Below are 19,472 nucleotides of genomic sequence, written 5' to 3'. Positions count from 1 at the left end.
AGAAAGTGGATGTGTGCTTTAGGAAATAAACAACACATGTTTTGAAAACGTGCCACCCTTTTTGAATATTCCCTCCAAGTATCACCTTCAGATGTCACTGAGTAGCAGGCAATTCCCAAAAAAGTTGGCACATTTTCAGAAATGCAATGAAAACTTAAGTCTGTAATTGGTTCCTTCATTTGAAAATTTATTTACCAGACACAAGTTTGAAGAACTTACTTCCAGTGTCTTTACTGGCTAATTTCAAACGTGATGCCAGCAACACACTCAAAAAAAGTCGTTCTGGAGTCATGTTTACCATGGTGTTACATAACCCTTCCTCTTAATTATACTATTTAATTGTTTGGCAACTCAGGAACTCGGAATACCGACTACTGATCTTGAATATAAGATCCAGTTCAAAACAGATTCTTCTCCTCGTGATGCTCGATAAGTTTCCAGAAGGAAACAGATCTGTACTACAGTCAGGCCAGTCAAACACACCATGACACCACACTGTTTGTTGTAAAGTAAAAATATTCCAATGTACACCTCTGCGTTAATGGGAACTTCACAGATTTGCAAGTCAGCCGTGCCATGAACACTGATGTGTCAGTGCGGATTCTTACACTTTTTGTCTCTAACAGCCTCAATAGCCTTTCCTATTTTTGGCATATAGAGCCAAACAACTGCTTCTTCCCAAACGTAGCTGAAATTTGGACCCGTCTGACCACAGAACACGTGTCCACTGTCTTTCTTTGTCCAGAGAACTTGTCTGTGTCTCTGCACTGAGTTGATATAAGACTTCCTCCTTGTTTGATATAGAGTCAGATAACATTTCTGGATGCAGCGGCAGACTGTGTTAAGGGAAATAGGTTTTCTAGAGTAGTTATTAGCCCATGTGGCTAAACTGATCATGGTGGCATGACAGTTTCTCATCGTTTCTCACAGTTTCGCAGCTCTGCCTCAGGCTGGAAGGTCACGTGCACCCAACAGTGGTTTCCATCGCTAACCTTAAGGCACTGTGATTTCTTTCCTTGCTTTGAAAGACTGACCCACTGGTAGATGCTCCTTTAATGCCCAATCCCAACACCCTCACCTGTCACCAATAATTCTGACTGTAGAATTTTCCAGAAAGAACATGGACACTCGTATATTCTATTCACCTTTCTGTCTTTCTTTGCCTCTCCCCCGTTGTCTTTTGTGTTGCCGGCATTAAAATTCACAGATGATAAAGTCGGTCAGTGATCACATCGAAAATCATTTCTTTGAACTTTTTATTCTTTTAAATAAATGTTCAAACGAATAAACAAATTACAGATTGAAGTTTTTATTGCATTTTAGAAAATCTCTCAACTTCTGGGAACAACTGGGATTTGAATATGACATGGCCTTGTTTGTTTAACGGTGGCCTTTTCAGGTGTATTATCAGGCCTCTGTGATCATGTTTTTAAAGTCACTATTGATACAGCTTTATCAGCAGTTGTTGAATGGACTGAAAGCAACACAGAGAACACCTCAGTTTTCAGCTAAATTGTGTTATTCAAAAAAAATTGAATAGTCTGAAAATGCTAGAATCCCTGCTACTGTGAACTTGTTTGTAAAATCATCAGTTTGCATTTCAACATTAAATAATTCCACATTCTGTTATAATGTGCTAGAGTGGTGAAGCAAAACAGACTCGGTGGGCAATTATGCTGGTAATCTATGACTTCTTTGTTTGGATATAGCTTCATTTTGGAGTAAAACACCCTTTTTTTTGGTCTTTTTAGTGCTGAAGCAGTACTTGTGTGGGGGTCAGGAAGTATATTTATGTCCATTCCTGTGATTTCAATTAGTCAGCTGAAACGCTCAAAAAGCCCACTTGGGATTTAAAGGGATTTAATCCTCTCCGGCTGTGTGTCTATCAATTAGCCACACCATTAATCCCCACAGCGTAATCTCATTAGATGGAGCGCCTTTAATGAGACACCCAGAGAGAAAGCAGGGAGGCAGACAGGAAGAGAGGGGGAGAAAAATTAGGTGGTGGTATGATGCAGGTAGGCCGTGTGGAGAGGTGATTAGTAAGATGGGGGAGAGGGTCAGCAGAGGAAGGGGAAAGATTCAAGCACAGCAGGAACAGTGCATAACATTTAGAGAGTGGTTTAAAGGAAAAGCTCAAACAGAGGGAAATGGAGGAGAGTGATACTTCCTTGTCCACTGTGGCCAGAAATCAGGGGACTGGACAATAAGGTGAAGGAGTCAGGTAAGGTGAGGGAAGATGATGGAACACACTGGACTTGTTAATGAGAGGTGCTTTGATTCCCTGAGTATCCCCATAATGAGAATATTCAGTAATAAACCAAAGTTAACCTTTACAGCATCACAGTAATGAATATCTCTTTGGACCCAGCAGGGTTGTGGACCAGTCTTAATGTGAGAGTTATCAGTGGTGTGAGCCACTGCCCCGAAATAATGATTAAATTGGTAAAAAGTCATCTTGGTCATAGCCAGTCAGCAGATGAGAAGATTAACTTTAGTGACGGGCTCTTTGATGGGCTCAGCTGAAGTTAACTTGGTTTCCCTGTGGCAGAGAGGCAGTGACAGAGGAAAGCAAACTAAAGTTGCCCCCTTGATAAATGGCATATATGAACTGAGAGCTTTGCTGCTGGCTTGCAGCCAGTGCCTTTTGTGTTGTAAATAAAGTTCTCTTCTTCAAACATATCCAAGCCTGACTCGTTTCATTTCCTCTCTTTGTAGTTAGCAAGTCTCTTGGGCTGATCCTTGGAATCGTTAAGTTTGAAAAACACTACCAGATGATGGTTCTGATGCTGGCTGCGTGATCAATTGTTCACAGTTTAGCATTAATGTCATTATTCCACAGAAGTAGCGCCCAGGGTGGGCAGGCTCTGCAGGCAGGTTTTTCTGCTGACACCACTCTGAGCCTTCTGCTATTTCAGGACACAGTCTGAAATGAAATCAAAGGAGCAGAATAAATGTGATGTTCCTGCCGGAGAACCTATCAACTGTTTGACAACCAGCCATTTATGATGTGAGTGAGCGATCTAGCAGAGACAATCTACGATTCCCAAGAAAGGGTTCTCGTATCATTTAGACTGAAATATATGCTTGTCAAACAGTATTTGAAAAGAGTATTTTTCAATTTTTCATTTATATTGAAAACTTTTACGGAGGGTGTCTAAAAAATTCCCTGAGTGAGGAATGTATGCTTTTATTAATGTTAATGTGATTTACCATGATCTGACTTATTACTTTTTACATGTATAATTAACTAAGTTCAATAAATGCATTACTATATATTCAACTATTTCTAAATACAAACTTGTACCAGTGCAGTAGTTTGTAGTGGTACAGCAGCTCTTCAGAGAGCAAAGCACCAGCCTCAATACATGTTAGTTATACAAGTATAGAATTTAATAACTGATTTGAAACAAAGTGGTAGATCAGATATTTTCCACACACCTACTTCATATAAGACGTATGTAGCTTTGTCTGAAATGTGAAGCAATTAAGTGCAATACCACTGACAGACGCCAGCTGGTGGCTCAAATAAACATCACTCCACTAAAACCAAATCTAAATCTAAATCTTGTCATTAGCAAGATTTATTTTTTTTATTAATGTGCTGGCATTCCTCTGGAAAATAATTCCACAGACAAATAAAAAAGAGGCTTTAATAAGCAGAATTTTTGTCCAACTGAAGCCTTCCCGCTCAAGAATTTTCATGCAAGCAGATGTTGGACTTTGCAGACAAAGGCCTTAGACCTGAGACAAATCCAAAATTGATCAGCGGTTATTAACAGATACGTATGAACACTTAGTCTCACATCGAAAATCTAACACAGGGATGTCTGCATCCGGTCCTCGAGAGCCTCTGTCCTTGAGGTTTTAGGTGTTTCCCTGCTTCAACACACCTGATTCAAATCAATGCATCATTAGCAGGCTTTTGTAGAACCTAATCTTTTAAAGAGATCTATTTCATCTGAATCAGGTGTATTGAAGCAGGGAAACATCTAAAACCTGCAGGAAAGCGGCCCTCAAGGACCAGATTTGGACATCCCTGCTCTAGCAAGTTTGATATTTTGGAGCAGTTGGAGGAGTTGGTGAGTGAGCACCTACTGACAATGAGCGTAAAAGAGACGGGGAACATGATGGGGGAGACCTTGAAACTACGGTCTGTGTGGGAAACTGAGCAGAGTTTGGCTAAATGTCAGCGAAAACACTCAAGCCTCTTTGATGTTTCTAGTCTGCAATATCAAGATAGGCTCAAGAGTGAGACAGTGTGGAAAAAAACTGCTCTCCTCTTCTCCTGAACTAAACAGATTGAGTCACCAGGAGCTTCTTGTAACTTTGTGAAAATGTGCCGCTCCAAATACAACCCCATGGGGCATTTCTTTATGTAGGCCAAAACAATCTAAAGTTCTAAAAGTATATGATCTCCAGGGGTGAGAGCGACTGCATCTGACTTTTAAAAATGGAATCCATGAAGGTGAGAGAGGCACTGTAAAAAGAATGTATTTTGGCCCGAAACATGTCGGTTTTCTAACCTTAACCAATCAGTTTTGATTTCTAACCCTAACCCTTAAACCCCTAAATTTGATCTCCATTCATCTGGATAGAAATCCATGCACCATTCCTGATCTGTTATCACAGTGGTAAGTCCTAAACCTTTTATTCAGCACCATCATTTGATCAAAATATGAATGTATAAGCTTACTTTATGATGAATGCCTGCAAAACTGCTGATATTCAATTCAGCCTCAGCTGTGATTTTGCTGTGTTTTGATCTAATTTGCTAAACTAAATCAGATGTGGTAAACATAGTGTCTCCTCAGCATTGTCACGTTAGCATTGTCCCTGTAAGCATATTTGTATGGCATTGGTGGCACCGCTGTGCTTACATTCAGCCTCACAGAGCAGCTGAAGTGGCTGCTGAGGGCTCTGACACTACAGTTTCCTCAACAAACTTAATTACTCAACAGAGATAGAAAATGGCAGGGGGTCGGGAATTATTTTTCCAGCTGAGATAGATTGGTTGATTTTTGAAACTGAAATAACGGAGCTTATTACTGGTTCATGGATCAACAACTCATGACATTTTGAAAGGTTGTAAAATGTCTTTAACTTAAAATCCATTTGAATACATGTTGCTGCTCAGGCATGGCAGTAAATTTCTTGGGTCCTAATTTACACATAAAATCAAGTTTGCCTGTCGCAGTATGAAAGTATTAGATGAAAATTTACAAAGTTAACTGGCCTGAGGCTTGAAACCTAAAATATCTGACAGAAAACATGTTTTACAAGCAGCTTTGAAAAACTGGATGGAGAGGAGATAAATGAAAACCTGCTTTTAATTTATATGCTACAAACGAGACTCAGGGTTACACCACATCCTCAAAGTGTTTGTTCCCTTTGTAATTACAGACTTACTACAAATCCCACATATTTTGGGGGCTGTAGCCATTTATTTTAGGACTTGTACAAAGTCAGAATGTTGCCAAACATGTCCTCATTGTGAGACTGTGAAGGATCTGAATACTTCTATACCTGAACGATCCTGTAAAAGATTCTGCCAACTTTTACACTGCAAATGTTAACTTTTACCCACATGAATTTGTCCTTTTTAGGAACATCTATGGTATAATAACCACAAATGATGCATTATGGAATTGCCTTTTAAATTGCTAAATTGCTAAATCTAAATTGCTGGCATCTTCTGTACAGTACATGGAACTTGTGTTGCTGCTGATTTTGAGCTGTTCTGTAGAGACTGACTTCTCTGTGGGAGTAGGAAACCCAAGCTACGTCCTCAAGCGGAGCAGCTGTTCTGATCAACTGAATGTAATTTGTCGCCTCAGCCACAGGTTAAATGCCCTCCCCAGGACACGGGCTACATTTCTAAACGGTAGGAGATGATTCCTTTGCAGCCAAGTGAGTCTTTGGTGGTCTTCAGGGTACAATCAAGCCTCCATTCCCATCTATCCCTCTATTTCCCTCCGCCATCATCACTCAAGGAAGACCAGCACTTTACCATGAATAATAGACACATAGTACCTTCATTAGCGCAAATAAATAATTCACCTTGCATGTGTAACAGAATTAATTAGCGTTTATGATATTACCTTCTGACAGGAGGATGGAAAACTGTTAGTCAGAATTGTATTTCTATTTTCTTATAGGCTTAACTGTGTGTTTTACACACATAACGTGTATCATCTATCCTCATGCTTATTAGCACTTGGAGGTAAAACTTGTTGTACATGATAAGTGTCACATGATCATCTTTATGTATTATATTTTTGTCAGTATCTGTTATCTGACTTCCGTAATCTAGGCTGGAACATAATTGTATTATTATTTTAATGGCTTGCCATCAAGATTTGTGACATTCAATCTTCTGACAATGATGACCATCGATCCAACACTTTTGTTTTATGACCAAACACCTGACAAACCACCAAAATTCATGAAAATCTCCACTTGCTTTGCATTTAGAGCTGATTAGTAGACGTCAGCATGCAAACACACTAAAACGAGACATGCACAAATGAGATGCTGTATGACTGCTTCACATCAGAATTTGTGTGTTTTTATGATTATGTTGTTGCACTGCTGTTTTCTCTGCCTGTGCATTGCCTACAAAGCTACAACGTCTACACAAAGTTCTTTATCATTTGTAATGACACTTACATTTACACTTAACCAGTTTGTAAACTAGTTTGATATTGAGTTGATTCCACTCATACTGCTAACACAGCTCTGACCAGTCAGGGTACGGACAAAAACATACTGCATGAGATTGTTGTGGAGAGTCAGGTACCCGGACGTTAGCAACAGGTTCTTTGGGTCCTGTGGGTTGTGGGTCTTTGCCTCCCACACACGTCTTCAGATTGATATTGGGGGTGTTTGGAGGCCATGTGAACATTTGAGACTTTTAAAGTTCTTTGTGCACTTCCTGGGCAGATTTTGCAGGGCCCGCTGCTGTCCTGCTCGGGGGGGCTCCTACTGAAGGGAAGTGCTGTTGGCGTATTAGGGATGGAGGACGGCTGGCCTGCAAAAATGATTAGGTGAGTAGAACGTGTCAAAGTACCACCTATGTGAATATTAGGATAATGATTTTTTCACTTGCAGAACGTTGCATTGTAACAAGATTAGCGGTGTCACTCACTTTACCTGTCAGTAGTTTTTAATTTTGTGGCTAACAGATGTTTACTGCATGCACACAACGGTTAGTATCATATTATTATTTCAGCACACAGTGTCCTACTATAGACCAAATCATTTATTTCCCTTTTATATTCACTCATGTTCAGGTGATATGCATTTGTAAAATGAGGGAGGACGCCGTGTAAAATGATTCAAATCATTTGCGAAGTTGTTGGGAAGTTCCATTCATCTATGTTCTTCTTTTGCACTCATTGTCATTTTTGCAATATTTGTTACACTTTAATGAAAAAAAGGAAGCTGGGAAAAATATCTCTGTGATTTACCAACGATGAGTGTGCATATTTATGTAGTCCCCCACAGAAAAACAAAACTCTCTGAACTGACTAAGATCATTGTATCTGTAAAACAGTAATCCTGAGGAAGACAATTTGCCTAATGAGTGTTCAAGCAGAGAAGTCTGTTGTGTACACAATCCATTTTGGTACCTGTCCCGCATCACATAGGAGATGACTTTGTGAGAGGAGATGCTCTCCTCCTGTGGGCCGACACTGCCTGCTGCTTGGCCTGATTCAGCTCCATTAAAGAGGCCAACAGGCTATTAACCCCAGCGTCAATACCTAGCTGGTTCAGCCGTGCTTACAAACCCATTTCAGCAGCGGTCATAAACACTGGCCTTGTTATAGTATCTCCAGGCCAAAGCAGTCTGCCCCGGTCGGCCACATAACAAAAGAGTCCTAAAGTCAGCATTAACCTGGGTGGAAAAAGGGCAGAGACAAACAGGAAATGTTGTTGTGAGGAAGCGTGAACTAATTATCTGTATGTGCATGTTATGTTTCAGGGGTTAATTCCTTGTGGGTGGCTGAACTTTTTTCAGTTTAATTCAAGAATAAAAGTGGTTATAGACTACTAGATTTGTGGATTTAATGGACGATAAAGTGCAGCGACTGAATCACACTGTGCCACATCAGTTCATCCAGTCATATTCTCATGTCCCTCTGAGGAGGGTTTTATTCATAAGCTCAAAGCTTAATCAACATTATGCAAAGAAGTATTGAAAAGGATAGAATTGATTTACTGACTTTACTCTAGCATTTGTCTCACAGCATGAATAGTGGGATTGCAAATGGAATTTTTAATTTGCTGGTTTCCAAAGTAATATCAAAATAAGAAAAATCCCAACGCAATTATTTATAAAGCTGTAGGGTTCTTACCTTAATCAGCCTTGAGCCGTCTTTAAAATGGAACCCCTCTGCAGGCATAAACAAGACTTTTTTTTTTTAGATTAGAGACTTATCATACTAGTGCAAGAGGAGTGCTCTGCTTAGAGGAACTATCAAATCGGTCAAATCCTATCGTGGAATCGGAGCCGAGCCCTCAGACATTCACATGGATGAGAGAATCTGCACATAAATATGTGCTTAAGATTCATCATAAATTATCACCCCGGGTGAAAGCTGAAACAACTTAACTGAAAGTTAAGAAAATGAATACGGACCCCTTTAATAAATGTCATGGAAAGAAACTGTGATGTCACATCTCTCCTCTTCCCTCCGGCAGGCTCAGGGTGTTTACCCAACGCCCTCAGGTGCAGTCACCGAGACGTCACTAGGCAACCGCACCATCCCTGTTGTTGCTCTGCCTCTGGCACTCAAGTGGGAGCTTATGTGGACTTAACTCTGAAAGAGCAGCAGGGCTGAGGAGTGGAAGGAGGATTACCAGGAAAAATATTAGATTGGGCTGAGACAAAAGGGGCGAGGCCTTACCTGAATCACCACTGCCACCAGACAGAAACACCACGAGAGACCATGCTGAGGATGTTCACACAACCGAAAGCCTGCTTTTTTCCCTGGTTGTGCTTCTTTTTTTTTTTTTACATGAAATGGGAGTGAAAGTGGTCTGTGTTATGATCAGAGGAAAACACAATGCTGCACTCAGCCAAATGCAATGGGGTTATTAAGTTTGACCTGCAGATGTTGTTGGAGTGTATGTCAGCAACAAAACAACCTTATGAAGTAGGGAAATTAGCTATTGCCACCTAGTGGCCTCCAGATGTACTTTCACTCAAAAAAAAGAAAACTGTGGCTTCTCTCCACCAACGGCTCTAAATATTGTTCCTTTTTGGTCGGCACAGACACAAAAGCTGCCTCAAATCTTTGTAACAGGCTACAATCCCAGAGGCAGAGCGGTCTAATCATTTCCAGCCTTTGATTTATGGTGAACGTTAGCAGCTGATGTGACAGCTGTTGCCAGTGCACTGTCAGTGGGCTTATAATGCAGGCAGACTTAAACAAGACAGCCCAACAAAGAAGCAGACAGTCTGGGAGCAGACTGTGTAGCATGATTTCATTTTGTTTTGGGAGCTGACTGATGTGCTCAGAGGAGACATGCTCCATAGATGCATGCATGGACCCTGGGGACACGCAGTGTGAGCCACATGCAGCTTTACGGATGCTGGAGGATTAGGTTTAGTTTTCTGTGAACAGGTGGAGTGAAAGGAATTCAGCTCAAGTCACGTCTGGAGCCTCCCCGCCACACGCAGCACACCCCAAGATGCTCTAATAATGCAATGCTGCCCCCTAGTGCAATACAAACTACTTAAAACACCAAACACAAGAGTTCTTGTAAAATCATTATTTATTCAAACTTTTCAATAGAGAAAATGTAATTTCCTTAATGCGGTATGCTTAAATTCTCAATTCTATACAAAAACTGTATGTAAAACTTTAGGTGAAACATTTACAAATATACAGGAAGAAACTCCAGTTTCTTAAGACACACATATTAAAAACCTAAAGGGCCGTCCAGTAGCACACTACAACAGAAGCAGCTAAAAGCAACGATTGTTGTCAGTCACCATTAGAAGAGTAAAAATGTGTGTCGGGAAGCTACAAAAATAGAGTTTCACGTAGAAGCATGTTTGGTATAGCAACAAACGTTAGAAGCCTTTAAAAATCTGTTTGAGTTTTAGATAAATGCCAACGTAATTTCAAAGAAACAATTTGACAGATTAGGAAAGAAAGAAAAAGGTTTCACTCACCGAAAAGCTAATAACTAATCTTACCGTGATATGCAGCTAAAATGCACATTTTGTTTCGAACTGAAGCAATGTGAAACAACTGAGGTGTCGCATGATATCAAATAAATAACTAAACATTCATTTAAGTTTGAATTTAGTAAATAAATACTGTGAAAACAAATCAAGTAAAGTAATGGAGATGACAGAGAGTGAGCTTCATCATTTACAGCAGGGTTAATTGCTCATGGATGGTTGTATGGCTTATTCATAGTTAGGAAGGCAACTCAGTAGGTAACACAATTTAGAATTCAAACCAATTCACCTGTCAAAAAAAAAATGTATGTGTGGTCTAATAAAACAAGATTTCCATTGCTTAAAAGCATATTGTGCACTTGAAATTCAGAAAATAAACTGTACTATAATGCAGTGCACAACTATACGTCATTTGTTCAAAGAAAGAAAGAAAGAAAGAAACCTTCCTCATAAAACATATGATCCATTTTTGCACCATCTTAAAATCAGAAGTTGAACAGGGTAAATAAAGGGTCACTCGTCAATGAAAGGAAAAGGCATTTTTTGAGGAGGGAGGTAGAGAGGCCTTCCACTATGGCTACTGCTGTATTCCAAGTGTAAAAAAAAACAGAAAAACTGAAAATGTACCAAATTGATGTTCTCCTCTTGTTTATCTGGAAGGAGTCTCTCATGTTCCTTGTATGTTCTTTGAGGTGGGAGTGCTTGGTCTCTCCACATACACCCCTCTCTTTTCCTCTCTCCTCCTCCCCGCTCTGACATCAAGCCTATTTAAGAAAGCCCTTGTAGAGGAAATGGGAGCGGCTGGTAAATCTCTCGTTCTCCAAACAGAAGAGCAGGTCCCTGAGATTAACACGTGTGATGCGTTGTCGAGTGGGTCTGGAGCCCGAGGAGCCAGGCCCGCCGGCCACAGAGGAACCTGTTCCTGATCCCTGCCAGATGACAAACGGCGATGGGAAGGAGAAACAAAGTGTGAGCACGCCGACTGGGTGTGGAGCGTTTGTCAGTCGTAAAAGAAGCGCTGTGATGATAAATGTGGAAGACCCCCGAGCTCTTTTATCCATGCATTTCTTTACATTTTGAATTAATGCTGTTGAGCAGTATGGAGCAGCACGGTGGCTGCATAGGTGCAGATTGCAATCCAAAAACAACCAGATTACGCTGATCAGTCATGGGCAGACAGGAGAGCTCATTAAAAGAATTCCAGCGTGCTCAAACAACATGAAGAAACATATCGGGATATGTAGTGGAGTGTCAGCATGACTGACTTATTGCATGTAGCACTTCCATAGATTTGACACCTTTTCAGGTCTCTTCATAATAAAACTGAATCGCACTGAGCTCTAGTGACAAAATGTTAGCAGAAATTAAAATGTTTTCTTTCACAGGCCAAAGTTTTATGGTGACACTGCATGAGACTAATGTGATTCGAAATTTGTTTTGATCCATGTTCATAAGAGTCAGCTGACAGCTCCAGGAGTGCAGACTGACCCAATGAGAGGCATCATCGAGTACTTTCCGGGCACAGATGACTGGCAGGTTTCTGAGTCCATCAGTGACAGCTTGGGATCAAATAAACTCTGTGTTCAGTTCAAATTAAATGGGACCGATGGACGAATGTACCCACAAACACGCAGTGATAACCTGAATATACAGTAGGTGCGGCGGCGAGAAATGTGCAGAAAAGATTTATTGTCTTCAGTGTTACCTCAGCTGAAGCGGAGGAGGATGGAGAGTCCAGATTCCTCCTCTTCTTCCGGGGGCCGATAGCTGCCAGAGCAGTCAGGTTGGCCTCCCTCTGCCTCATCTGAGCCAACTCCTGCTGCTGCATCTGAACAGCACACACAAACCAAGACATAAAGCAGTTACATACGGTGCAGAAATGTACAGAAACAGAGACATGCAGGATGTCCTCCAACTCTCCTCGTACCTCTTTTGCCTTTTGCTTCAGACGCAGCTGCTCTGGATCCTCCTGCCGAGCTCGAGACTGAAAGGTCAAAGTCAAACACTTTTATGAACGAGTGAAAGTCTAATTCACAGGTGCTTGTAGACTTTAGTTCTTTGTGTGCAATGAAACCTATTAAAGGTCAATCGTGTAGAAGATTTTTGCTTTGAAAAGCAGACTTTAAGCGGCACGATTGTAGAATAAGAGTACATTCAAAGCTTTGTTTCTTTATCTTCAGATTACTAAAATCCATAGATCTATAGACATTTACTTAATGTCACAGGGTTTTGGTGTTCATTTCCTCCCAAATGCCACTTTATGCATCTACTACGATGCGAATTGGCGTCAGAGAGGAAAGATCACAGGTGACCTTTTGTCAACTGTACAAAATATAAAGAGACTTCCATAAAAATCTGTAAGATGCCAAAACACCAACTGTTGTAATGCCACTGTGACCATGTACCAGGTACTCTTAAAGATTAAAAAAAAAAAAAAAGAATTCATTATTCTTTAATTTTCATCTGTGAAGATGAACTTTTCAAAACACTTCTTCAAACTCGGTTTGAGAGCAGGCAACAGTCGGACGAATCTCTTTGATGTCTGTACCTTAGCTGCCTTCAGGAGGATCTCTCTCTCCTGCTCTTCCTTTCTCTGCTTCTCTAACTGGTCCAGCTGCTCAAAGAACTTCAGCTGGGTGCGAACATCACTGCTCTGCTCATAGTTGTCATCCTCCTGCCAACAGACAGCGCAGCAACATCGTTATCCCGAGAAGAACAACTGACAGCACAGGTGAGAGTGAGAGTGAGAGTGAGGGTGTGACTTAAAGCAGGCCCCGGAGAGAAGCAGTTATTGTTTGTCTGGTTCAATCTATCAAATGTTGAATCTAATTTTTAGTTTTTGTACTTTTTGGATCCGTCGACAAACCTTGAAACTGTTTTTCTGCTGGGCGACTTGAGTGACTTTTTCAAGCAAGTTCTGAAGTCGCTGTTGAGTAGCATAGGAGACGTAGTTCACCACCTCCGCACCCAGGTCTGTTACTCCATACCTCCTACCTGGAGCAGAAACAGCAATAAATCAGCGTGGTGAGAGACTGGCTATAGCTTGGTCAGTAATGAGATCACCGTCTCACCTATCTCCAGCATTCTCCTCTGCAGCATCGCGCAGGACAGGAAAGCTTCGTCCTTACAGGAACGCATCACTGCGCCAACTAGTCCAGAATTAGTAGCCAGGATATTAGCGCTTTCCTCCGACAGGTTTACTCCGGCCATGGAGGCCACGTCGTTGATGTCATCGTCATCTCTGTCAACAGAGATGCAGCGAAGAGAAAAACTTCACTGATGTTTATATGTTCATTTATATACTCTTTTTTTTCCCCTGCAGCTTGGATTGTTAATTTTCCACCACCAAGTAACACTAACACCAGTTCTTATGATCAAAAAACGACATGAGCCGTAGAGGTGACTGGGGAGCTTACTTGAAAGTGCCACCCGCCTCTTTCTGCTTGTTCTTTTGACCTGGAGTCAAAGCTGCAGCAGAGCCTTGTTTAGAAATAAGTGGCACCTCTGGCCTCAAGGGAACTACCAGAGGAAAGAAAAAATTATGACAGATGAAAAATTATAGGTATAAACACGCAAAAACAGAGATGTTGTCAGACCGACATCTCACCTGGCAGCAGCTCTTTAAGCTGGAGCTGCTGCTGTCCCAGCACAATGCGACCGGGAGCCTGATTCCTCAGTGTCACCATGGGGGTTGTTGTTAGGGGTACCTGAGGTCTCAGAATTGTTCTTGGCTGCTGAGAGTGGAGAACCTTCAAAGAAAAAGTTGAACACTCAACACTAGATTGTAGGTTTTTCCATGTGTCTAAATCAAATTCCAAATGGCAGACATGGTTCAACCAAAGTTATCGGGAACCCATCCACAGGACAAGCATTTGTCATTTGTGAAATAATGGCAATGTGCAGCGAGTTAGGCTATCTTTATCTACCTTGAACCCCGGGGCATCAGATTATAAGGACAGAACTTGGGAAATGAATTAAAGATAATAATCTCCCTGAAATATTATCATAAGGGTCAGACTTATCACATGAACTCAGTGATACTCACAACTTTATCATTTTGCTGACATATCAAGAGCTCCAAATCAACATATTTCAAGGGTACCAACACAACTGGCCACATATATAAATGTAACCAAGAAGTTGAATATTTGAGTTGAGCAGCTATCGTTACCACTGAGGTTGTCTGTCCTGGTTTGTTAACAGTTGGCATGAGCTGGGGCCTACTGATGGGAGATGTGAGGCGAGGGGCTGGGCTGCCCAAAACCACTGTGGTGGAGGTGGGTGAGGTGGAGGAGACTGGACCTGAGGCTGGCTGGGGAAGCTGACTCTGCTGGATGAAAGCTGCTGAGTCTGGGGTGAGCTGTCTCAAGGCTGGGAGGCTTCTCTGCAAAATTCACACAGGTAGACAAACGGTACATAAAGTTATAGTTTTCACCCTGAGCATAAAAAAAACTGTATATTCTGATGTTATATGCTAAAAGATAAAAGAGTAAACATTACTATAGAATAGTGACTTTCTTACCTTGAGGAAAGGCACAAGGTACGGTTGGGGTGAGGAGTTGAGCTCTTTGTACAATCTGCTGGTGAATTCCTCAGCTTCCAGCTTGCCCTCCTAATAAAACAGGTGAAGAGCTGAGAATAAAAGCTGTCAGTTTCACAGGGATGTGTTTACAATTGTCAGTACTTCAGGAAACTTTCCAAACCTGACACATTGAGATCACATCATAAACAGTCAATACGTTCAAATGCACAGCTGAGTCGAACTATAACCGTAGTCATCTGGACAAGAAAAAGAAGATTTGTCTGCGTTTAATTAGACTCCTCTGACGCCATCACACTTTGGACTATGTGAGAAAACATCTGAGACGGTCTTCCAACTTTCTTTGTGGAACATCACAGCACATGTAAGTACAGCTGAATTCCCAGAACGGACGTTGTCTTTAAAGGGGAACTCCGGCATTTTTAAACCTAGACCTTATCTCTGGCATGAAATACGTTTATCTACTCACCGAGAACAGTTTGGCGAAAGTCAGCGTCCTTCGGAAAATATTTAGATAACTTGCGATAGATATAACGGAGTGAACAGGGCAAAAACGATGCAGCCTCTAAATAAGGCATTATCTGTCTTTATTTCACCAATACTTTAAGACGAATGAATGAACAAATGTGTACTATAGCTCTGTTAGCTCATAGGTGCTGTTATGTGGCTCCTTGCGGCTATAGGAGAGCTAACGGAGGGATTTCTATACAGGCACTGTACTGGGACCACTTTTTGGTGATTTTGTCAGCTGATGCTCTGATTATAAAATAAGGATTTTATTAGAGCAACAGTCTAGAATTTCTTTCACCATTTCTTCTGGTGTCATGCAAATGAGTGCCTCTCCTGTCTGTTAGGCTCACTCACCAGCAAGTCCTTGACCAGCTCTCTCACACTAGCTGCAGTCTCTGTGGACTGTCTCCCACTGGATGCCAGCTTGATCAGTGTAGACAGGAAGTTCTTACATTTTTTCACATTCTCCATCGTCTCCTGTCCGAAAAATAAAAACATACATTTTAGAAACAAATTCAAGTCTCGCTTGTGCAAAGACACACGATACGTAACGACACAGTTTGCCTTCTTTTACCGTGCTGCGTTATGCGATACTTGGAGCATCATGAACTCCACAGCATACCCAGCCACCCAGTTCAATCTGAGCCCTCAGGATAAGGCAACTTACTTTGCTCAGTGTTACTGAGGTAACTGTGGTCCCAGCTGTTTGGCCGAGTGTCCTAGGAGTCATTCCTGGTACTGTGGCTCCAACTGAGCTCTGGGAGAGAAAAAAAAAAAAGGCTAAATCAAAACAAGCTTAGATGATTAAACTGCTTCAAGTCATTAGAGGGCAGTGTGGCTTTTGCTCGTATACAAATAGAACGCACTCCTCATCCAGAATGTAAGCTGGGTGCTCCTTATCCAAAAGAACTTCATAGTACTGGATGGCAGAGACTTGGAAAAATCCAACACTCATCATTCTGTGTTCATTTCATTTCAAACAAGTAAGTCTTTTGAAGTGTTCGTATGAGTGTAACGGGTTTATGTGTGAATAAATGTGAATTTGTGGCTCATTTGTCGTTTCATGTTTGTAATGTGAACGTTTTGTGGATTTTACTCAGCTGAGATTGTGACACTGAAATGAAAAAATGATTCAAAATGAAGAAAAAATGCTTCATAGTCTGAACCAAATATCTGCAGTAAAGAGTAAGAGCCTCAGATTCCCCCCCACCAACGTTCCAAATAAAAGTAAAAGTGTACAGTTCGTTGAACAGCGTCGTTTGAAGAACTATGCAGCAGTTTTGGCACTGCATTTCTAAAATAATAGGTGGAATTGTCTGTAAGTTAACAGACTTTCTTTTATATTAATGTCTTATTCGGTTTGCACATAGTAACAAAAAAGAGATGCACTTTTGCTTGTTTTCACACATGCATTGGGGTGTTCTGGGGTGGCTGCATGTGAGAAAGTAAATGTCCACAGTGTTCATTCCTGCAGACATTTGGCAGCTAGGTCCCTGGTAACATGCCTGTAAGATCGCCAAGCGAGGCAATGTGTAAATGTAGCTCACCGGGCAAGTGTATCTAATCTTCCAGATCATTTACTGCCAGGGAGTGTGCGTGCTGGTAGGTAAAATTCTTTTCTGCAGAGCCGTATGCTGCTTTTCACTCACTTGATTATATTTTAGTGTACAAGTTCAAATACATGTAGTACTGACACGTCCACAAACAGGCGGCATAGAGCCTCATCCTACTTGATGTGCAGTCAACAAAAAGCAACATACTTTTTGCACAATGTCCTGCTTTAGATAGACGTCCTGCTTTAGATAGACGCTCCCCCATGCTATATATACACTGTGCAGTACTCCTCATGAACAATATCCGAAGCACACTGACATCAACTGACCTGTAGGATAGGAGCTCTGTGAAGAGTGGTGGTTGCAGTGAGTGGTGTCGTGGCTGGACCGCCTTGTCGGATTATGGTGCTGGGAGGCACTTGCCTACTGATGATTGTGCTTCCAGGAGCCTGAGAAGAAGTACAAGATAAAACACGATAAGCAACACTCGATTTAATCCCACCTGAAAAAAAACATCTTTTGTGTATGATGAATTCAAAATAATTGGATTTTATAGTTTTGCATGACTTAAGACCGACAGTTCAATTTGACAATATGCAACTGAGCTGCTTTCCATTTATCCACTTGTTTAGTCCCATAAATACAACAGTCTACTCGACAGGTGCTCGCAAGAGCTGTAGGCAGGCTGATCATTGCTGATAATACAATCAGAAGGTGAGACGTAAGTGTTACAGGTATTACCCTTTTCCAGGACAAACGCAGAGAACTTACCTGGCCTGGTACTACATTTGTTGGTGCAGCTGTCCGAGGTGCCATGCCTCCCTGTGCCTGGGCTTGCATTTGAGCAAGAGCCTGCTGGGGAATCATCAGCAGCTGTCCACTGTCACTGCGCACAAGCACCATCCCTGAAGCAGGTCAGAAAGTGAGGAACAGCGTCAGTGCCATTATACTGAAATGAGACTACTTTATAGTATCGATATCTAATTAAACTGTTTGAAAGAGGTGGTGTCAAAACCATCATTTTTTCTTAATAACAGCCATATATTTTAAAGCCAACAGGTGGAGGAAACTTGATATTGTACGTTCCCTTAAGAAAATAACAGATGATCACAACAGTTTTGTGATGAGCCATCTACAAAATATGGGTATATGATGATATTGTATAATTTGTCTGTTCATGTCCATTTGTTTATTTTACCAATTATTGATCGGGATCAAAATAAAATTGGTCAATCAGCCAGGAGTGTTTAACACACACACAAAACTTCTGACTTCACTCACCCGGGGGTAACTGGATGTTGTGCACACTAGGCTGTCCTGGGGAGGTCTGGGGGAGTCTTGGAGCCAACATCTGAGGTGTCAGGACTCGAGTCCCGCCAGCAGCCATCGCAGGGGGTCTGGGTGCGCTGTCTACACCAGGGTTGCCAGCAGGCTGCGGTGCAGACTGTATTATCGTTGTAGGTGGCTCTGCCTTAATGACGTGAGAGCCTGCGCTGACAGACACAGAATTGCACGGCTGGCCATTGTTTACCAGCGGAGTTTGCAAGCCAATACCCGTCTGATCTGTTGCATTGGCAGCCACAGATTGGCTCACAGTATTGGTCCCGTTCAAAGTTGCACCCGAGCCGGCGGTTTGCATAGGCGGCCTGAATAGTGTTACAGTGGGTCCTGTTGCCTGGCTCACAGACTGAGCTGCAGCAACAACACTCCCCGAGTTCATGAGCGGCGTCTGAATTACACTATTTGACGAGGGGGACATTGTAGCACTGACCAGCCCTTTGGACAACACTGGTCCACTGTTGACAGCTGTGACATATATCGCAGTGCTGCTGCTGTTACCAGTGCCACTTGTCACAGTCGTCCCCTCGAGAGGGGCAGCGCTTCCTGAATTGTGAGAGTTCATAGTTTGGCTCCCATTAAAAGTCTGCACCGAGTATGAGCCTACTTTCCCCGGATGATTAGGGAGAAAAGTTACACCGTCACTGACAACAAGTGTTCTGCCTGGCTCGTGTCCCGTGGTGGCGTCGGTGGTGGCCGTCGGTGCGTCCATAGCTGAACCATGGGGAGCTTGTTATGTGGAGACCCCCTGCACTTCAACTTGTTCAACAAGGAGCATACACGAGCTTGAATGTGATGGGACAAGACTATGGCACATCTACAGCTTTTCTTTGTCAACTCCACTGCTTGCTTTTCGGGTGTACTTGGATAGATAAAGAGGAAAACAACATTAGTAGTTAAAGCGTACCTGCTTTAGCACTCGTCTGGACCAAGTCCCAGCTGGACATTAGCTCGAGCTACCCCCTTGTCGCGGAACTACAACCATGTAAATACCGACTGCTTCGTGCCTACCCCAATGGTTGTTGTGACACAAGAACGACAGCAGTGACTCTACAGACCGTGCAGGATGACTAACTACCGCTTTATTCACCCCTGTTAGTAAAAAGAGTTCATCCAGCGGGCCGGGGCCAACCGCCATCTTCGCACTCCTGCGAGCTTGTGAAAACTGAGGTACTTACCGATTGACATGCGCATGCGCACAACAGCTAAACGTCCCCAACTGGGGATTTCTGCGAACTGTGATTGGCTGTTCCATATGGTAAAAGGCGGTACCAATGGCTTCAGCTGTCATTCCACGGGATGCTCAGGAGGGTAGAACATCACACCGGGGCGATAA

General features: G+C 42.2%; 2 protein-coding genes across 3 annotated transcripts in view; one reads left to right on the top strand and one right to left on the bottom strand.

Annotated features, from left to right (window-relative positions):
- Nucleotides 1-19,472, top strand: part of arpc4l (actin related protein 2/3 complex, subunit 4, like) — a 238,842-nt gene that overhangs the window by 133,673 nt on the left and 85,697 nt on the right. The window lies entirely within an intron of this gene.
- taf4a (TAF4A RNA polymerase II, TATA box binding protein (TBP)-associated factor) lies at nucleotides 9,763-19,294 on the bottom strand. 2 transcript variants are annotated; one of them, XM_072382720.1, is made up of 15 exons: nucleotides 18,080-19,294; nucleotides 17,540-17,703; nucleotides 17,128-17,247; nucleotides 15,913-16,002; nucleotides 15,600-15,722; nucleotides 14,718-14,807; nucleotides 14,367-14,579; nucleotides 13,803-13,944; nucleotides 13,612-13,714; nucleotides 13,267-13,436; nucleotides 13,062-13,189; nucleotides 12,744-12,869; nucleotides 12,123-12,179; nucleotides 11,901-12,023; nucleotides 9,763-11,124 (listed from the first exon to the last, which is right to left on the bottom strand). In XM_072382720.1, exons 1-15 carry the CDS (start codon nucleotides 18,846-18,848, stop codon nucleotides 10,960-10,962), a joined length of 2,583 nt encoding a protein of 860 aa, XP_072238821.1. In that variant the 5' UTR covers nucleotides 18,849-19,294; the 3' UTR covers nucleotides 9,763-10,959. The 2 variants fall into 2 exon arrangements, with proteins under 2 accessions (XP_072238821.1, XP_072238822.1); XM_072382721.1 differs by having other exon boundaries at nucleotides 17,570-17,703; nucleotides 18,080-19,293.

Source organism: Leuresthes tenuis, unplaced genomic scaffold, assembly GCF_036924035.1.
Source record: "Leuresthes tenuis unplaced genomic scaffold, fLeuTen1.0.hap1 SCAF_3, whole genome shotgun sequence".
NCBI lineage: Eukaryota > Metazoa > Chordata > Actinopteri > Atheriniformes > Atherinopsidae > Leuresthes > Leuresthes tenuis.
The sequence above is the reverse complement of the archived record's forward strand: the minus strand, read 5'-3'. Positions and strand labels throughout refer to the sequence as shown.